This window comes from Balaenoptera acutorostrata, chromosome 6 (genome assembly GCF_949987535.1).
Source record: "Balaenoptera acutorostrata chromosome 6, mBalAcu1.1, whole genome shotgun sequence".
In the NCBI taxonomy this organism is placed as follows: domain Eukaryota; kingdom Metazoa; phylum Chordata; class Mammalia; order Artiodactyla; family Balaenopteridae; genus Balaenoptera; species Balaenoptera acutorostrata.
Genome location: NC_080069.1, coordinates 117,604,356 through 117,620,706, shown reverse-complemented (window position 1 = coordinate 117,620,706; position 16,351 = coordinate 117,604,356). Strand labels below are relative to the sequence as shown.

The following is a 16,351-nucleotide window of genomic DNA, read 5'->3' as shown; positions in this document are numbered from 1 at the left end:
CACAGAAACGAAGACCCAACACAGCCATAAATAAATAAATTAATTAATTTAAAAAAAACCCAATTGTAGTAAGTACAATTTATCAAGGGAAAATAAATGGTCCAAGCTGTACGCTTTGCACTTCATGGGAATTATCTCAATTCTCACTCAGCAATATTATACTATTATTACCTCTATTGTACTCAGAAGGACTGAAATTCAGAAGTGCCATCATTGGCCAGGGTCAAATGGCTGGCCAGTTGCTGGTATTTGAACCAGGTCAGTCTGGTGCCAACCCCAAGCAATTACCCGTGTCAGGACCCCACCCATCTGGGCTGAGGGTGGAGTTAGGGCACAGTCATGTCACAGCACCACTGGCTGGGTGCCTTGGATGCCGGTGGGAGGTGTGGGAGGGGATAGTAGCATTGGAGGGGGTAGCTCTGCCGTGGGCTTGTGTGGCTTCCACCATCAGACTCCCAGGCTGGGGCCCCTACTTGTTTCTCACGAGCCCTCCCTAAGTCACATCCTGTGGGCAGAGGCCTCAGCAAAAGTTCCGGTGGTGTCACCTCCTCCACCCCACCATCCCTGGCCTGAACCCTGACATCGCCAGTCACTTCCCCTCAGGGCCTCAGGCCCTCAGCCCTCCCTTGGGGAGGAAGGCAGGCAGGAGCAGTCAGAAGCCCTTCAGAAGGCTGCCCAGGTGAAAGTGAGAAGAAATTAGGTCCTAGCCAGAAACAATTTCTCACTGACTTTGACTTCTGATTTGCTGGTTTGAGGGAAATGTTTCCTGTTTCCATGGATCAGCTAAGCTGGCAAAGCAGGGCATGTGGCCAATACTCAGGAATGTTTGCCGATTGACTGACCAGGCTCTGAGAGAGCCTCTGGTCCTGCTGCCATTTAGCAGTTAGGGAAACTGAGGCACAGAGTAGGAAAGGGAGCCACTGGCCAGCTGTTTGACCCTGGCCTGGACCCTCTGTTTTCCTCCCCCGAGTAGGAACAGGGTACGGAGCATATTGAGAGAAGAAGAAAGGCTCGTGGGGTGGGGTGCTCTTGGCTGCCGGTCTGTCTGGGGAGACAAGGGGTCACTGGATAGGGGGATACAGGACAGAGAGTGGCTGTGTGATGCCCACAGCCCTGCAATCCCATGGACATTCTGCCCACACCGGCTGGGTACTGACTGTGCCCGGCCCCATGTTGTTATGTGTCAGACCCCTAGAACTTTATAGCACCCCTCTTAGGAAGTTGCTATTATGGGGCCAAAGTTACAGAAGAAGAAACTGAGGTTAGGAGTGGTGAAGTGGCCTGCCCAAGGCCACGCAGCGAGGGAGCTATGGAGCTGGGATTCAAAGCCAGGTCTCTTTGTCCCCCAATATAAGACAACTGAGTCAAGCTGGGGAAAGGTATCTACTGAGTGCTACAGTATAGCAGGTCTGAGGCCAATATGGATGCATGAGGCCAGTTCTTCTCTCAACGGAGCATGAGGTCTGTTTGGAACATGCATATAAAGACAAAAGTGAATGTAATACAGATGATAACTCTCAGCGTAAACGTGTTATTTCGTTGCCACAGGATATTGTGAGGGATGTTGTATTTGTCCAATTTTACTGATGAGAAAAATGAAGCTCAGAGAGTTGATGTGACTTGCCCGAGGTGGGGTCTGAACTCAGGTTTGCCTGGGTCCAACGCCTTTGACTATGACATTGAAAGCCTCCAATCCCTGATAGCACCTGGTCAGATTGCAGACAACGGTGTCATAGACTTGGGGGGAGGAGGGCAAGGAGGGAGGGGACAGAAATCAGAGCAGGGTTCCTGGGGCACTATGGCTCAATCAGACCTCAGGGACTCAGTGGAGGCAAAAGGTAGAGCCAGTGGAGGGACAAGTGGCATTCTGAGTGCGGGTCTGGCCCAAGCAAAGGCATGGAGGTGAGAAAGTGCTGTGTGTTCAGCGCTGCAGAGTGGGGCTGGGCTGGCCTCCAGCACCGGCTGAGGAGGGCCTGGGGGACAGCCACCCGCCAGCAGGTCCCCAGCCACACTCCCAACGGCCACTCGAGGCAGCACAAAGAGGGCTCTGAGCTCAGCGGAGCCGCCACACTGAGCCACCACACTGAGCCCCATTCATCCTCTCAGGGATGCAGCAACTGACCTGGCACCTGGGCCAACGGCAGGGCTAGCCTGGCGCTGACAAGGCCCCTCCACCATGGCAACAGAGCCTCGTCGTGGCTGGGACTCCCAGGTTTCACACCACGTGCCTGCCCTGGGGTTTTCCTGGCCTGCGCCAGTCTGCCCCTGGCCTGAACCACCCCCATCCCTCAGCAACAACCACCAGGGTTTGCTGAGGCCACAGTGTACTGGCCTGGGTCATCATTTGCTCCTTTCGTCTTCCCAACAACTCCAGGAAGTGGAGGCTACTGTAACCCCATTTCACAGATGAGGAAACTGAGACTCAGAGAGGTAAAGTCTCTTATGGAGGATCACACGGCAAGTTGGGAGTGGGCCTGGCCAGGAAGCCAGCACTGGCTGATGCCACAGCCTCAGCATTTAGCCCAAATCACTGTGACTGCCTCTTGGAAGAGAAGTTGGGGGACCCACCCTCCACCTCCCACCAGGAAGACCCCCAGCTACCACCAGGCCACAGGCCCCTCTCCCTTTTCTGACAACAACCCAGAGATGGGAAGGGACACTGGCCTGGGAGTTAGAACACCCGGGTATCTGTCTGTCTAGTCTCTGCTCCTCTTTAGCCTCAGTTCCCTCATCTGTGAAATGGGACAGTACCAGGATCATCTCACAGGGCTGTGACGATCTGTAGGGGCTTCCAGCTCCATGCCTGGCTCATGGTCAGTGCTCAGTAGAGGGAGCTGGAGTTGTACCCCTCCTTATCCTCCTAAGGCCATGGTCCAGAAATCCCATCCTTTCATTTGAACTTTGAACACCTGTCCCATCCAGGCCTGTTTGCTGCCTCTGTCTCACAGGCTGTGTCCCTTTTCCCTCCAGGGCCTCAGGTTCCCCCTCATCCCATCGAGAAGGTTCAGCAGACCTTTCCCCCGCCAAGGTCTATCATCCAGCTGCCAGAGGGTGGCGGGAGTTATGAGTGTGGAAGTTAGGACCTCAGGCTCCACAGCTGGACAGGCAGATCCCAATTCCAGGTAACTTGACTTTGGTGGGGTGGGGCTCAGTTTCCACATCAGTAGAATGAGGACAAGAGAAACAACATTTGCCTCTTAGGGCAGAAGAACTGAGCCCTGTGGCTGCACATACTAAGTGACCAGAAAACATTAGTCGTTAGTAGTCATTATTTTTATGGAGGATGCAGGATGGGCCCCATCTGACCTTGAACTTCCCCTATCACAGCCCCAGTTGCCAGCCCTGGGGCCAGGATAATAATGTCCAATCATGCTGGAGCCTCTGGGGGTTGACTGCATACCTTGCACTTGTGCCTATTCTAGAGATTAGGTGACTGAGGCTTCAGAGGCAGAAGTAACTTGTCAGCAGCACTCAGAGCCAGGATTTGAAGCTCCTGGTCTTTCAGCTGCACCGCCCCAGCAGCTGCTGAAAGCCTCCACAGGTGTCAGGGACAACCTGTGTAGGAGAGGTTTCGTTTCCTCATCTCTGTCCTGTCCACGTGAGCGCGCGCGCGCGCACACACACACACACACACACACACACATGGGGGTTGTAGGGTGGAAAAACACCAGGCTGTGGGTTAAGGGGCCTGAAAGGGCAAGTTGTAACCCAGTCTGTGCCACCAACCCACTGTATGACCTGGGGCAATCCTTCTGCCTGTCTGTGCCTCGGTTTTCCTATCTTTGTACAATGGGGTGGTGGACTAAATTATCGCCATGTCCCTGCTAGCTTGAAAAGGAGTATAGTGGGCACTGATTCTGTGCCAGGCTTTGCACCAAGCACTGGACTCTGTGAGGTGGGCATTGCAAATACCCCCTACTCACAGAGAGGAAACTGAGGCTCTGGGAGGTGAGTTCCCTAGTCCAGGATCACACAGTGACAAAGTGGCCAGCCAAGACTTGAATTTGGGTCTGGGTGGTCCCAGAGCCCACAGGCCAAACCATGGCACTCTCCTATCCACCGCAGCCAGTGCATCCCCCAGCACTGAGGCTTAGAATAAACCCCCCTGCCCTCAGGCCTGACTCCCTGCACCCTCCCAGCCTGCTGGCCAGACCCCCTGACAGCTGTTGGCAGGTCCCCAGAGGCCCCCAGCCCAGTGGGCTCTGTTCCCAGAGTCTGTGGTTTATTTCCCAGACCTTCCAGATCTCACGCGCTTGCGGTCTGTCCCCTGCCTCCCCGAGGCCGAGGCCAAGGAGGAGGCCCACAGGGGCCGGGACTGGGGGAGGCCCCTGCCTCCGCCCCCTGCAGAGAGGATGGGGAGGGTGGGGCTGTGGGAGTTTCACTGGTTTAAAAATACACAGAGGAAGCGAGTGAGAGGGCGCGAGAAAGGGGAAGGGGAGGTGAGGGAGGCATCTCAACGTTGATGTCCAGAGTTTCGAGTGGCCACTGCCTTCCAGCGGGGGCTTTGCACGACTTGCGAAGATGACGGAGGGGACGAAGAAGGCCAGCAAAAAGTTCAGTGAGTGCAGGGTGCCGTTTGCACTGTCCTTCATCCCTCTGTCTGTCCGTCCATCTCAGCCTCTCTGTATTTGCTTCTTCATCACTCTACCTCGTTTCTGTTTTTCTTTCTGTCCATCTCTGTCTCTCTCCAGAGGCCTCTGTTTCTGAGTTTCCAGTCGCCATCTCTCCATCACTGGCCCGGTGTCTCTCTCTCTCCAGCTGGTTAGGCTCTCCATCTCTGTTCTTCTCTGGTCTGTCTCTGCCCGGCTCTACTTCTCTGTCTCTCCCCACCCCAACTCTCAGTCTCTCCATTCGTCTGCGTGTCCTCTGGCTCCCTTTGACCTCATGGCTGGGCCAGGGAAGACCTCCACACAGCCCACCCCCTGCCTCTGGGCCTGGTTCACATGGGGTCTCAGGCTGGGAGTTGCTGTGGCTGAGGCGGGGGGAGGGGTGTGTGCCATGAGATCCTGTCCCATGTCCCCATCAGCAGTGACGCTGGGACCCAGAGCAACTCAGTGAGGGGCCACACCCACCCATCACTTCTCCCCCAGGTTGGCGATCCCTTCCTGGTTCCAGCAAACTTCGGTTTCCCCTGATTCTTCTGATCTGACAGCACAGGAGGAGGGTAGACTGGGCAAGGATTATGACTATATTCCACAGATGAAAAGACTGAGACCAAGACACTTGCCTGAGGTCATATGGGGCTACAGAGCAGGGCTCGATCTCAAGTTCCTGGACTCTGGGCCTCAGTTTCCCTCCCTGCCCCACTACTGTTTCCTCCAGACCCCCAGTCCCCAGGGGACAAAACAAGTGGTGCTGAGAAAGAAGGCAGTCGTTGGCACAATTTCTGCCCCATGGCATAGCTTTCTAAGAGCAGAGCCTCAGCATCTTCTGACAGCATTTGTCAGGAGACAGAGAATAAGACCAAGTGAGGGGGTGGGCAGGACTGGGAGGAAAGCCCCAGAACACTGACCCCAGCAATCCAGAGCCCTGGGCCCTTGTCCAGGCTCAGCCTTGCTTTGTGACCCTGGGCAAATTCCTTCCCCTCTCTGGGCCCGTTTTCTGTCTGGTCAGATGGGGGCATCCCACCTATATATTCCATCATGGTTGTGAAGACCTGAGGAGGCACAGGATGCCGAGGAAGTGGAAAATGCCAGGGTTTTTCCTTTTTGCTTATCTGGAGGCTGTAGTGAAGTCAGTCAGATGGTGGTGGCTGCGAGGAGGGGCAGTCTCACAGCTGGGGACAGGGAGGAGGGAACTCTCATGCACCCCTGCGGAAACGAGGAGATGGTATCACCCGAGCACTGCTGCCTGAGTCCCAACACCAGGCTCAGCTGACAGGAAGGACAGAACCGCAGGGAGTGGGACCCTCAGGCTCCCGACAACCCCCTTCTCATTTCATCCTCACCTCAGGGGCACAGAGCTTCATTCAAACGCCCCCTCCCCACCCCAACACACACGTCACACACACACACACACACACATATACATGCTTCACCTCCCGCTGTGTGACCCCGGGCAGCTCATGTCACAGCTCTGAACCTCAATTTCCTCATCTGGAAAATGGGGGATTAAACTTGTGTCATGGAGTTGTGTTGAGAATTCAGTGAAGTAATTAATGCATGCAGCATGTCTGACAAATGCAGAGGCATTTATTGTGATCACCATCATCATCTTCATTACTTCTTATGGAGGTTATTCTGTGTGTCAGGTACCGTGTTAAGCATGTTATTTACATGCTGAGTTCATGCTTTTCTTCAGTTCTCCCATTGCCCATAGGAGATGGGTACTATAATCTCTATTTGACTGATGTGGAGAATGGGGCTCAGAGAGGTCAAGTGACTTGCCTAAGGTCACACAGCTAGGATGTGGAATTCAAGGGATTCAAGCCCAGGGCTATGCGATTCCAGAGCTGCCATATTATACCATAACAGTTAGAGGGGGTGTCAGTGAAACTCCTAACCCTCCTTGGACCGTCAATGAGTGGAACTGCACAAATGTTTGTTAGTATTATTAGTGCTGGCAATATCATTAACTTCTTTCCCTCCCCTTCCCCCTGCCAGAGTTCTTCAAGTTCAAGGGCTTTGGGAGTCTCTCCAACCTTCCTCGGTCCTTCACTCTGAGACGATCTTTGGCCTCCACCAGCATCCGGCCCCATCTGGAGGCTGACACCTTTGACGCCACACAGGATGACATGGTGACAGTCCCCAAGAGCCCCCCAGCCTATGCCCGCTCCAGCGACATGTACAGCCACATGGGCACCATGCCTCGCCCCAGTATCAAGAAGGTTCGGGACCAACAGGCCACCCAGGAGGCCCCGGAGGTTGGCCCTGAGCCCCATGTGGTGCCCCGAGGGCTGCCTGACCCCCCAGGCTTGGAGGCAGCCAAGAAGGTGGTGGTGGGGACCAATGCCCCCGTGGAGGACACCCCAGCAGTGGGACCCAACCCTTCAGCAGTGGAAGTGGGCACCATGAGAAAACCTGAGGAGCCCAGGGCAGACACAGAAGAGGAGCGAGACCCCAGGAAAGTGCTCTCAGAAAGGTAGGTGCCCATCAGGGGAGGGTGAGGGCAGGACCTGCGGGGATGGTGTCTCCAGCCTCCTATGAGTAGATCCCGGAGAGGACCCCTGCAACACACACATCTGAGTAGAAACAAAACAAAACACACACACACAAACATACCTACACATTAACCAAGTGCTTACTATAGACCAGGCACTGTACTTAGCCCTTCACTTGTAATTAATTCTCAGGAAAAAAACAAAAACAAAAACAAACAGGGAAAAAAAAAAACACACCCGGGGAGAAGATACTGTTATTTCCATATGACAGAAGAGGAAACTGAGATTCAGAGAGGGAATGTCATCTGCCCCAGTCAGGGTGCACATCTAGCAAATGACAAACTTAGGACTTGAACTAAGACCCGCCCCCGCCCCCCATGCCCACTCCGCGACTCCAAAGCCCTAGGCAGCCTCCAGCATGGGCCCTCAGCTACTGGGTGGATCCAAGCCCAATCAATGGATCCCTGCCCTGGGGTCCACACCCGAATCGCCACCTTTAATTCTGCTGGACAACATTGCTCCCCTTGATCTAGAAGACCATTTGTTAACTAACTTGGTTACAGGGTGTGTTGAGTTGATGCAAAAATACAAATAGTGATGATATGACCATAGCTCTCATTTAGTCAGTACCCATTTTACTGGGTGTCAAAACAAATGTTACTCACTGAAAACTCTGTAAAAGATTGTACTGTTACCCCCCCACCCCCACCCCCACCACCCCCCCCGGCCAATCTTACAGATGGGGAAACTGAGACTCAGCCAAGGTTGCAGAGCTGGGATTTGAGCAGGAATCTGCCTGTCTCCAGTGGCTGCACACTCATCCACCACATTGTACCCACCATCTTCTAAGCCCTACAGCCATGTACTTCATGCCCTTGGGAGACCCCCTCAGCCCCCACCAAAGGAGTCCCTGGCTTTTCTTTTCTTTTTTTCCAGTTTATTTCTTTTTTTTAATCTATTTTTTTATACAGCAGGTTCTTATTAGTTATCTATTTTATACATATTAGTGTATATATGTTAATCCTAATCTCCCAATTCATCCCACCACCACCCCCGCACCCCCAGTCCCTTGCTTTTCAACCCTCAGAGCCTTTGTCTAAACCATACTGGTCAGATGTACCTACTGAAATAAAGAGGGGGAAAAGTAACTCTAGGGTTGGTTCTGGAACCTCTCTTGAGTGACTTTGCCCTGAGACACCAAGCACAGCTTCTGTGTGCTGGGGTAATTGGTCCTTCAGTGGGGAGCAGGACCTTGTAAAGCTGCAGAGTGAATCCAGTCCAGACGCTGCCTCTTACTGACTGCATGACCTTGGACAAGTCTGTTCCCTTCTCCGAGCCTCACTTTTCTCATCTGATAAATGGGCACAACGATAGCATCTACCTTGTAGGGTTGTGGTGAGAATTCAAGAGTAACATACTTGTAAAATCTTAGCACAGCGCCTGACACACCACAAACAACTCGGTAAATGGGAGTGCTTACGTTTATGATGAATAAAACTAATGCTTTTCCACCATCTCTGGCTGCTCCAGGCTGCCTTCTCTGGCCATCCCCTCTTAAATTCGGCCTCATTCGGGTGTGGAGCAAGGATTGTATGCAGGGTAGCGGGCCTCATAGTTCCGGGGGCGTTCTGAGGTAACCAAAGTCGGAGAAGCGCGCTGAGGGTTTGCGGAAGCGGGGCGGGGCGTGGCGTGGCGTGGTGAATGGGCGTGTGCAGGGGGCGTGGCCCTCCCATGCGGCGCGGGGACTGTTGGGGAAGGTGGCCTCGGAGTGGGGCGGGGCGAGGCGGAGGGGGTGTGCTCGGGGGCGTGGCCTTTCCTCCGACCTGACAGATGGGGAGAGGGCGGAGCGAGACAGTAGGCGGAGGGCGTGTCCGAGGCGGGGCGTGTCCTTCCCGGAAGGAGGAGTAGGCGGTGGAGCGCGCCCAGGGAGGGCAGAGGGGCGTGTCCGAGGCGTGGCCTACAGGCCAGGCTCCTCCCCAGGAGTCCTGCTGTAAGCTCCGCAGCTCCGTATCCTGAGAAAGGCGGGAGCCGTCGAGCAGAGGAGGTCCCCGGGCTGCAGGCCGCGACGACAGGGAACTATGACTGCGGTGGGCCGAAGGTGCCCCGCACTGGGACCCAGAGGGTGAGTGACCGAGCTGGGACCGAGGAGGGCCGCCGCCGGGGAACGGGAGTTGTCTAAGAGGGAAATCCGTGCCCCTGGGGCAGCTGACAAACCTGGGTGTGAGTTTAGCATCAGGGACTTTTAAACTTTCTTTTGGTGTAACTCTATCCCCAGCCTCTCCCGGCACAGGTTGGGCATCTTCTGGTCACAACAGTACCAGGAGAGAGGCACTATTACTATCTCCAGTTTTCAGATGAGGAAAGAGAGGTTTACTTGCCCAGTTTGACACAACTAGTGAAAGTCAGAGCTAGGGTTTAACTCCACCTTCCTGGACCAGGCCCTCAACGACTAGGCAACCCATTCCCCTCCAGCAGGTCTTGAGACACCTTGAGAATGCCAAGTCTAGGACCCAGCCTTCCTCCCCTGTGGGCAGAGATGGTCCTGGCAGTGCCTCTGGCATCAGGCCTGGCTTAGAGCTAACAGAGGAAATAGGGAGACTCTCCCTTCCCCCCCTAATCATCTGGAGTGTCCAGGGGTCCTGAGAGGGGTGGGGTGAGCAGATCAGATTGAGCCCTTTCCTGGTGCCCTGGGACCCAGTGTCCCACCTGCTCTCCAGGCCAAGTAGGAGTCCAGGAATTGTTGAACATTTCTTCTAGGAGCCTGTGAAGCCCAGATCTGTGCTGGAGTCAGGCGACCTGCTTTGCCTGTGTGATCTCAGGCTTGTCCTGCCCTACTATGGGCCTCAATCTCCCCAACAGCCAAGATGGGCCTGGGATGGTCTCTGAGGATCCATCCAGCTTGGGAACAAGGGTATTTGAGAACTGCCACTGAGTAAGACTGGGAGCCTCATTCCTGAGTGTCCCAAGGGGGTCATCCCAGTGGCCGTTCAGGGAGCAGCGTAAGCTGGGGAAGACGTGTCCCTCCCCTACCCCCTGGGAAGCAGGTTGCACCTGGAGCAAAAGGAAGGAAGGGGAAGAGGTGAGGCTGCAGGAGTTTCCTGGTGCCCTGTTCCCTGCTGAGATCATGGGGGATGCAGAGGAAGGAGGGAGGAGGGGCCAATAGAACGGGAATGAAGGGCCTTTAGCTCCCAAAAAGGAGAGCACCAGCCCAGTCTCCCCCCATCCCCCAGCACCCTCAGCCTTCTGCAGGGAAATAGTGGGTCCAGAGAGCACTGACACTCTACCTTCAGTCCATGTTATAGAGGAGGAAGCAGAGTCTCAGAGAGGGAAGGGAGGTCCCCCAACACCCCACACCCACACACGCACAGAGGAATTGTCAGGCCAGGGTCCCACCAGAGGACAACTGGCCGGCCCCGCCTGGAACACTCAATGGGTGCCATCTACCACATTTTACCAGCGAGGAGACTGAGGTTCAGAGAGAGAAAGGGACTTTCCTGGGGTCACAGAGAGATTAAGTGTCAGAGCCTAGATTTGATTCTGTCCTGACCAACTCCCAAGCCCAAGCACTTAACCACTAGGCCACATTTCACCTCCTGCAAGTAAAAATCTCAGAGCTGTTTCTACCATTACTTCAAATGACTTCCCATACCCCCCTGAAAAGGCGGTAATAGGAGCCCATTTTACAGATGAAGACATCGAGGTTTTGTGAGGTTAACAACTTGCTCGAGATGACACAGTTGAGTTGGAATTTCATTCATTTTAATAGTTACTGAGATGCAACTATCCCTAGACATTCTTCTAGGTCCTGGGGAGACAGCAGTGAGCACAGCAGGCAAAACCCTGCTCTCAAGGAGCCCCCATTCTAGTGTGGGGGAGACAGATGATAAACAAGATAATGAGTTACCCAGTCAGCCAGAAGAGAAAAGCACTATGGAGAAAGATTCAAATCAAGTAGGGGAACTGGTCTTGGAGGGTAGTGGCTGGTGGTGGCAATTTAGGAAGGTTAGCCAGGAAAAAAGTCTCAGTGAGAAACTGATGTTTGAGCAAAGGAGATGAGGGAACAGACCCTCTGTTTTTTTTTTTTTAGTTGAAATATAGTTGATATGCAATATTATATTAGTTTCCGGTGTACTGGGAACAAACCATCTTGATATCTGGGGAAGGGTATACTAGGCCGAAGGAATAGCAGGTACGAAGGCCCTGAGGTGGGAGCATCCTTGGCATGTTTGAGGAGCAGCAGAGAGCAAGATGGGGGCTGGGGAGAGGAGTGGTGGAAATGAGGCCAGAAAGGAAATGGGTTCAGATAAGTAAGGCCTGGGAGGCCCGGCAAGGACCTGGCTTTGACTCTGAGCAAGTTGCAGCCGTTGCTGGCCTCAAGCAGAGGAAGGCCCCACTCTGACTTACGTTTTACGAGGACTTCTCCTTTAAGGAGGATTTGACCGCAGTCCTACTCATTCTAAAGTGTCTCACCTGAATATCCTTTCCTGCCTCCCAGAGACCCAGGTCCCTCCACTCCACTTCCAGGGCTGTTCAGAAGGAAACTGAGATGTGGAGAAGGAAGCACCCCGGCCGGGGGCACCCTGTGTTGCCCGTGCCCCAGCCCTGGTGCCAGGCATTGAGAACAGGCCAAGACCCCCGTCCCCACCCCCCCACCATTTCCTTTCGGAATGTTGATTCTGGTCCAAGAATTCCCAACACTCCCCAGAGTCCCACGACCCTCTCGGCCCTGCAAAGTGACGTCAGCTGCCGGGCATCTGGTAGTGATTACCCACCGGGGGAGGGGGCTGTGGTGGGCTCAGCCCATTCAGCCTTCTCAGACTCTGGGCGGCTGGTCCTTGTCTTCCAAAGGGGCCCAGCTGCTCCTGGCTCTCATTTCCTGTGGAGACTTTCTCACAGCCCTTGAGACCCCCAGACGCCTGAGGCTGTGGGAACTGCGCTGGCTCGGGAAGGATGGACGGTCCCCCCCCCAACCCCAGCTGGAGGCACATCCCCTCAAACCCTTAGGGGACTCTGTTTACAGAATGCTGGACGTATGTGGCGTGAGAGCTGGGGAAGAAAGGGGTCGGCTACATCAGCGGCTCAGAGGCCCACTGACTGTCTTTACAACATTGAGAAACCCCCTTCCCTTCTCTGACCCTCAGTTTCCCCATCTGTAAATTGGGGACAATAACAGCACCTGCTTCACAGGGTCATCGTGAGGACTAGACAAAGTAAAGCATTTATCCTGGACCTGGCCCGAGGAAGTACCGGTACACAGGATGCTCAGGCGATTACCACACCCATTTATAGAAGAGGAAACTGAGGCCCAACGAGGGGGATTCGCCCAGGGTCACACAGCCTCCTCCCTCCCAGCTGAGGGCCCTCTCCAGAGCCCCCGAGGGTCTTTCCTCTGTCCATGCCCACTCCATTTCCTCTTCCTGATGTTGATTCTGGGCTCCTGATCTGGTCAAAATATTCTTTTTCTTCACTTTCCCCTCCCCAGTGTCCCCCATCTCCATCCAGGAGCAGTCCCCATCATCTGGGGGAGCCTGCCTCGGGCAAGGAATAAAGCAGAGCCAACCCAGGTCTCGTCTGAGCAGCTCTGCGCCCTTCTATAAGGTGGGGCTTCCACACAGGCATTCAGTCGTCTTCCCCATTTGCTCTTCTCCAGCAGCTGTTAAGTCTCAGCAGCTCTTGGGACTGACTCCTCAGCTCTGCCCTGGGATGAGCGGCCCCTGATCTGTCCTCTCCTCACAGAGCTGGGACCCTTTCTGAAGCTCTGCTGGGGAGCTCACCCCTGTCAAGAAGACTGAGGGCGCAGAATGGTGGAGAGGAGGAAGGACGTCTCCAGGACGGTGGTGGCCCATCGTACAGGAAAGGGGGCAGGGCAGAGGCTAAAGCCAAGGGCCTTCCTGGCAGGGAATCCCAAAGGCCCCTTGGCTGGGTGTCCCCAGAGAGATGGGGCTTTCCACCCCAGCTCTTTCTGCTCAGGGCCTTTAAGGACTAAGGAGCATAGAGCAGGGTTGCCTCTCTGCCCCGGGTGAGTGAAAGTCGGAGTGAAGGAGGGAGAGTATCTTCAACCCCCCAGGAGGAGCAGGATGGGAGATTTCATTTGGGGGTGGTGGTGCTGGGGCGACGAGAGGAACCACAGAGGCTAAGGAACCTCCCACCTTTCCTTCTCATAGGATCCTTGCAGCCCCTCTGGGAAGACAGTTAAAATATGCCCATTTCACAGATGAGGAAGTTGAAGCTCAGAGAGGGGAGGGCAGGGGGAAAGCTGGGACGCATGAGGCAGACGTTGGGGAAATCTCCACTCAAGGCCATATGACCACACCCCAGGGAGCAAAGTGGGGGACAGACAGAGGGCAGGGAGGCTGCAGGGCTCTGCAGGGCAAGGCTGCCCATGGTGAGGGAGGGCCAAGGTGGAACAGGGTGGCAGCCTCTCCTCCAGGGTCCCTGGGGGAGCCTCGCCCTTCCCTCCTGGCCAGGATGGAGACCCTGAAGGTAAAGCTCAGACCAAAACCTGCACTGGGGAAATAAAAGATAATGGACTCTAATGACTGGTCATTAATTCAATTAATTAAGCTAATGTATGCAATGAGTGGTACTAGTTATAAGAACAAATCAGCTAATACAGGCAATTAAAGGGGTTGGTTATTTAAATAATTAATGCAGCTGATTAATGGAACTGATTTAGCTCAGTTGTCACTATTATTTATTAATTGATTTCGCCACTAATATTAGAGGGGAAGTGCCTTTTAAATCCATAAAATAAGAAATTAATTAATTGATTAATTAATTAATGGAGCTGAGTTTTATTTTTAAATTTTTTTTAAAATACGGTATTTCAGTTTCATTTTATTATTTTTATTTTTAAATATTTATTTATTTATTTATTTTTGGCTGCGTTGGGTCTTCGTTGCTGTGTGCGGGCTTTCTCTAGTTGCTGTGAGCAGGGGGTACTCTTCATTGCGCGGGCTTCTCATTGCAGTGGCTTCTCTATTGCGAAGCACGGGCTCTAGGCGCACGGGCTCAGTAGTTGTGCCTCGCGGGCTCAGTAGTTGTGGCTCACGGGCTCTAGAGTGCAGGCTCAGCAGCTGTGGCGCACGGGCTTAGTTTCTCCGCAGCATGTGGGATCTTCCCGGACCAGGGCTCGAACCTGTGTCCCCTGCATTGGCAGGTGGATTCTTAACCACTGCGCCACCAGGGAAGTCCCCAGGACTTCAGCTCTTACTCTGAGTGAAACTAGGGGTCACTCCAGTGGGTTGGAGCAGAGGAAAGTCGTAAGCTGACTTTCATTTTAACAGGATTGCTCTGGCTGCTGGGGTGAGAACAAGTCAGAGGGACACAGATGCAGGCTGGGAGGCAGTGATGAGGTGGTGGCCATAGTCTGGGCAAATGATGGCAGTGGGTGGTGAGCCAACATGGTCACCTTATGTCTTAGGAATCCTGGAGTGTTGTAGGGGGGGCTGGTGGTGGCTCCAGGCCCTCAGCTTCCCGGGCCTGGGCCTCTGCCTGAGCACCCCCACTGGCTTTGGCCACCTCAGCCCACCTGCTCCCTGGGGCAGGCGCCCCCTCCCCAAGGCTCTGCTCCTGCCCAGAGCGTGAGGGGAAGTGACCAGGAAACAGGAGGAAGTGCTAGGCGATCCCAGTGTCCTGGCCAAGCTGTTCCCAGCAGTGGGAGGATTTCCGGTCCTGAATGGCCGGAAACACTGGGATGGGACACCTCACCCAGGAAGAGCAGGGTGGTGAGAAGGGGAGGGGTCTGTACTCCGCCCCACTCCCAGCTCGACTGGACAGAGAGAACCCAAACACCTTTGGGAGCCTGCTGGGGCCAGGCTGCAGCTTGAGGGACTATGGTTAGAGATCAGGAAGGAAGGCTAGCACCAGGGACTCTGGAATGTCACAACAGGGAGGACTGTCAGACAGCTTCTCAAGGAGGAGCCCCCGGCCTCAGGAGCTGGGGGAAGCCCTGCATGGAATTCTGCCCTGGAAACGTATACTTCACCCACAGTTTTTGTTTTGTCTTGTTTTTAGCTCAGCTGTTTTTGTTTTAAATTTATTTTATTAGATTTATCACATTTAAATTTAAATTTGGTGCTTCTGCATTTGAGGAAGCAGTTCCCTGATGTTTGACTTTCCTCCCTATTTTGCAGATGGCAATACTGAGGCCTGTGCCAGCCAGAGAACCAGGGCCCAGCCTGACAGAATTAATAATAATAGTGATGAATACTGGCTGAGAGAATTAATAATAACAACAGTGATGAATACTGGTTGAGGGTTTACTGTTCATACATTCCTTAACCAATAAAGAGTTCTTGAGCTCCTACCATGTGCCAGGCACCGTGGTGGGGGCTCACCTGTGAGCGATACAACGTCAGTGCCCCGGTGGAGGTGTCAGGTAACTGAGTCAACAAATAAACGTAAAGTGATTGTTTCAGGCAGAGATTGAGGAAAAGAAAGCAGGGTTGAGGACAGAGAGTGAGGGACAAGGGACTATTCTTGGCAGGGTGGTCAGGGAAGGCTTCTCTGGGTTGGGGACATTAAGCAGAGCTCTAAATAAAGTAGGGGGAGGGGCAAGCTGTGTGATGATGTGGGGTGGGGCGGAGAGCATTCCAGGCAAGGGAACAGCAAGTGCAAAGGCCCTGTGGCAAGAACGAGCTTGGCAAGGAGGCCGATGTGGCCGGGGCAGAATGAGGGACAGAATGAGGGAGGGAGGCATATTTTGGGGGTGGGAACTGATGAGGTGGGCAGTCAGATACCACCAGGGCGACGCAGGGCGTTGTAGGTTGGGGAACACATGAGCCTGTTTACACTTGTTTTTCTGTCATGAAAATGGCACCCTCTTTACTCTCACAAGGGAAGAAAAGTCTTGGTTTAGTTGATAAATTACATGGCCAGCCATTTGCAGACCATGGAGTGGGATTTAGATTTTGTTCTTTGAGAGGTGGGAGGCTTGGGGATGGTTTGTGCACCGCGATCTGCTTAGCTTTTCACTTGAGCGCCGCCTGGGTGTCGGAGGGCTGTGAGGACAGACACAGCAAGAAGGCTGCTGTGTGCTCCACAGAGGACACAGAGGGCGTCCCAGATGGGGCAGGGTTGACACACGGAGAGAAGTGGTCAGGATCTATTTTGGAAGTAGAGCCACAGGATTTCCTGATGGATTGGGCGTGGAGTGTGAGTGAGAGAGGAGGTGCAGAGGACCGCAGGGTTTTGGGCCAAACAAAGCAACAAGAAGGATGAAGCTGACATCAACTGAGATGGGAATCGGAT

The 16,351-nt window shown here is 54.0% G+C and overlaps 1 protein-coding gene across 2 annotated transcripts in view; it reads left to right on the top strand.

Moving 5' to 3' along the window:
* The first annotated feature begins 4,413 nt into the window (after nucleotides 1-4,413).
* SH2D3C (SH2 domain containing 3C) overlaps nucleotides 4,414-16,351 on the top strand; it is a 30,633-nt gene continuing 18,695 nt past the window's right edge. Inside the window, exons 1-2 of one of the 2 annotated variants that reach the window (XM_057549279.1) lie at nucleotides 4,414-4,558; nucleotides 6,603-7,080. In XM_057549279.1, the coding sequence (XP_057405262.1) occupies nucleotides 4,522-4,558; nucleotides 6,603-7,080 (515 nt within the window). In that variant the 5' untranslated portion in view covers nucleotides 4,414-4,521. Of the gene's footprint in view, nucleotides 4,559-6,602; nucleotides 7,081-9,126; nucleotides 9,222-16,351 lie in introns of those variants that run through there. The other variant, XM_007194636.3, reaches the window with a different exon arrangement.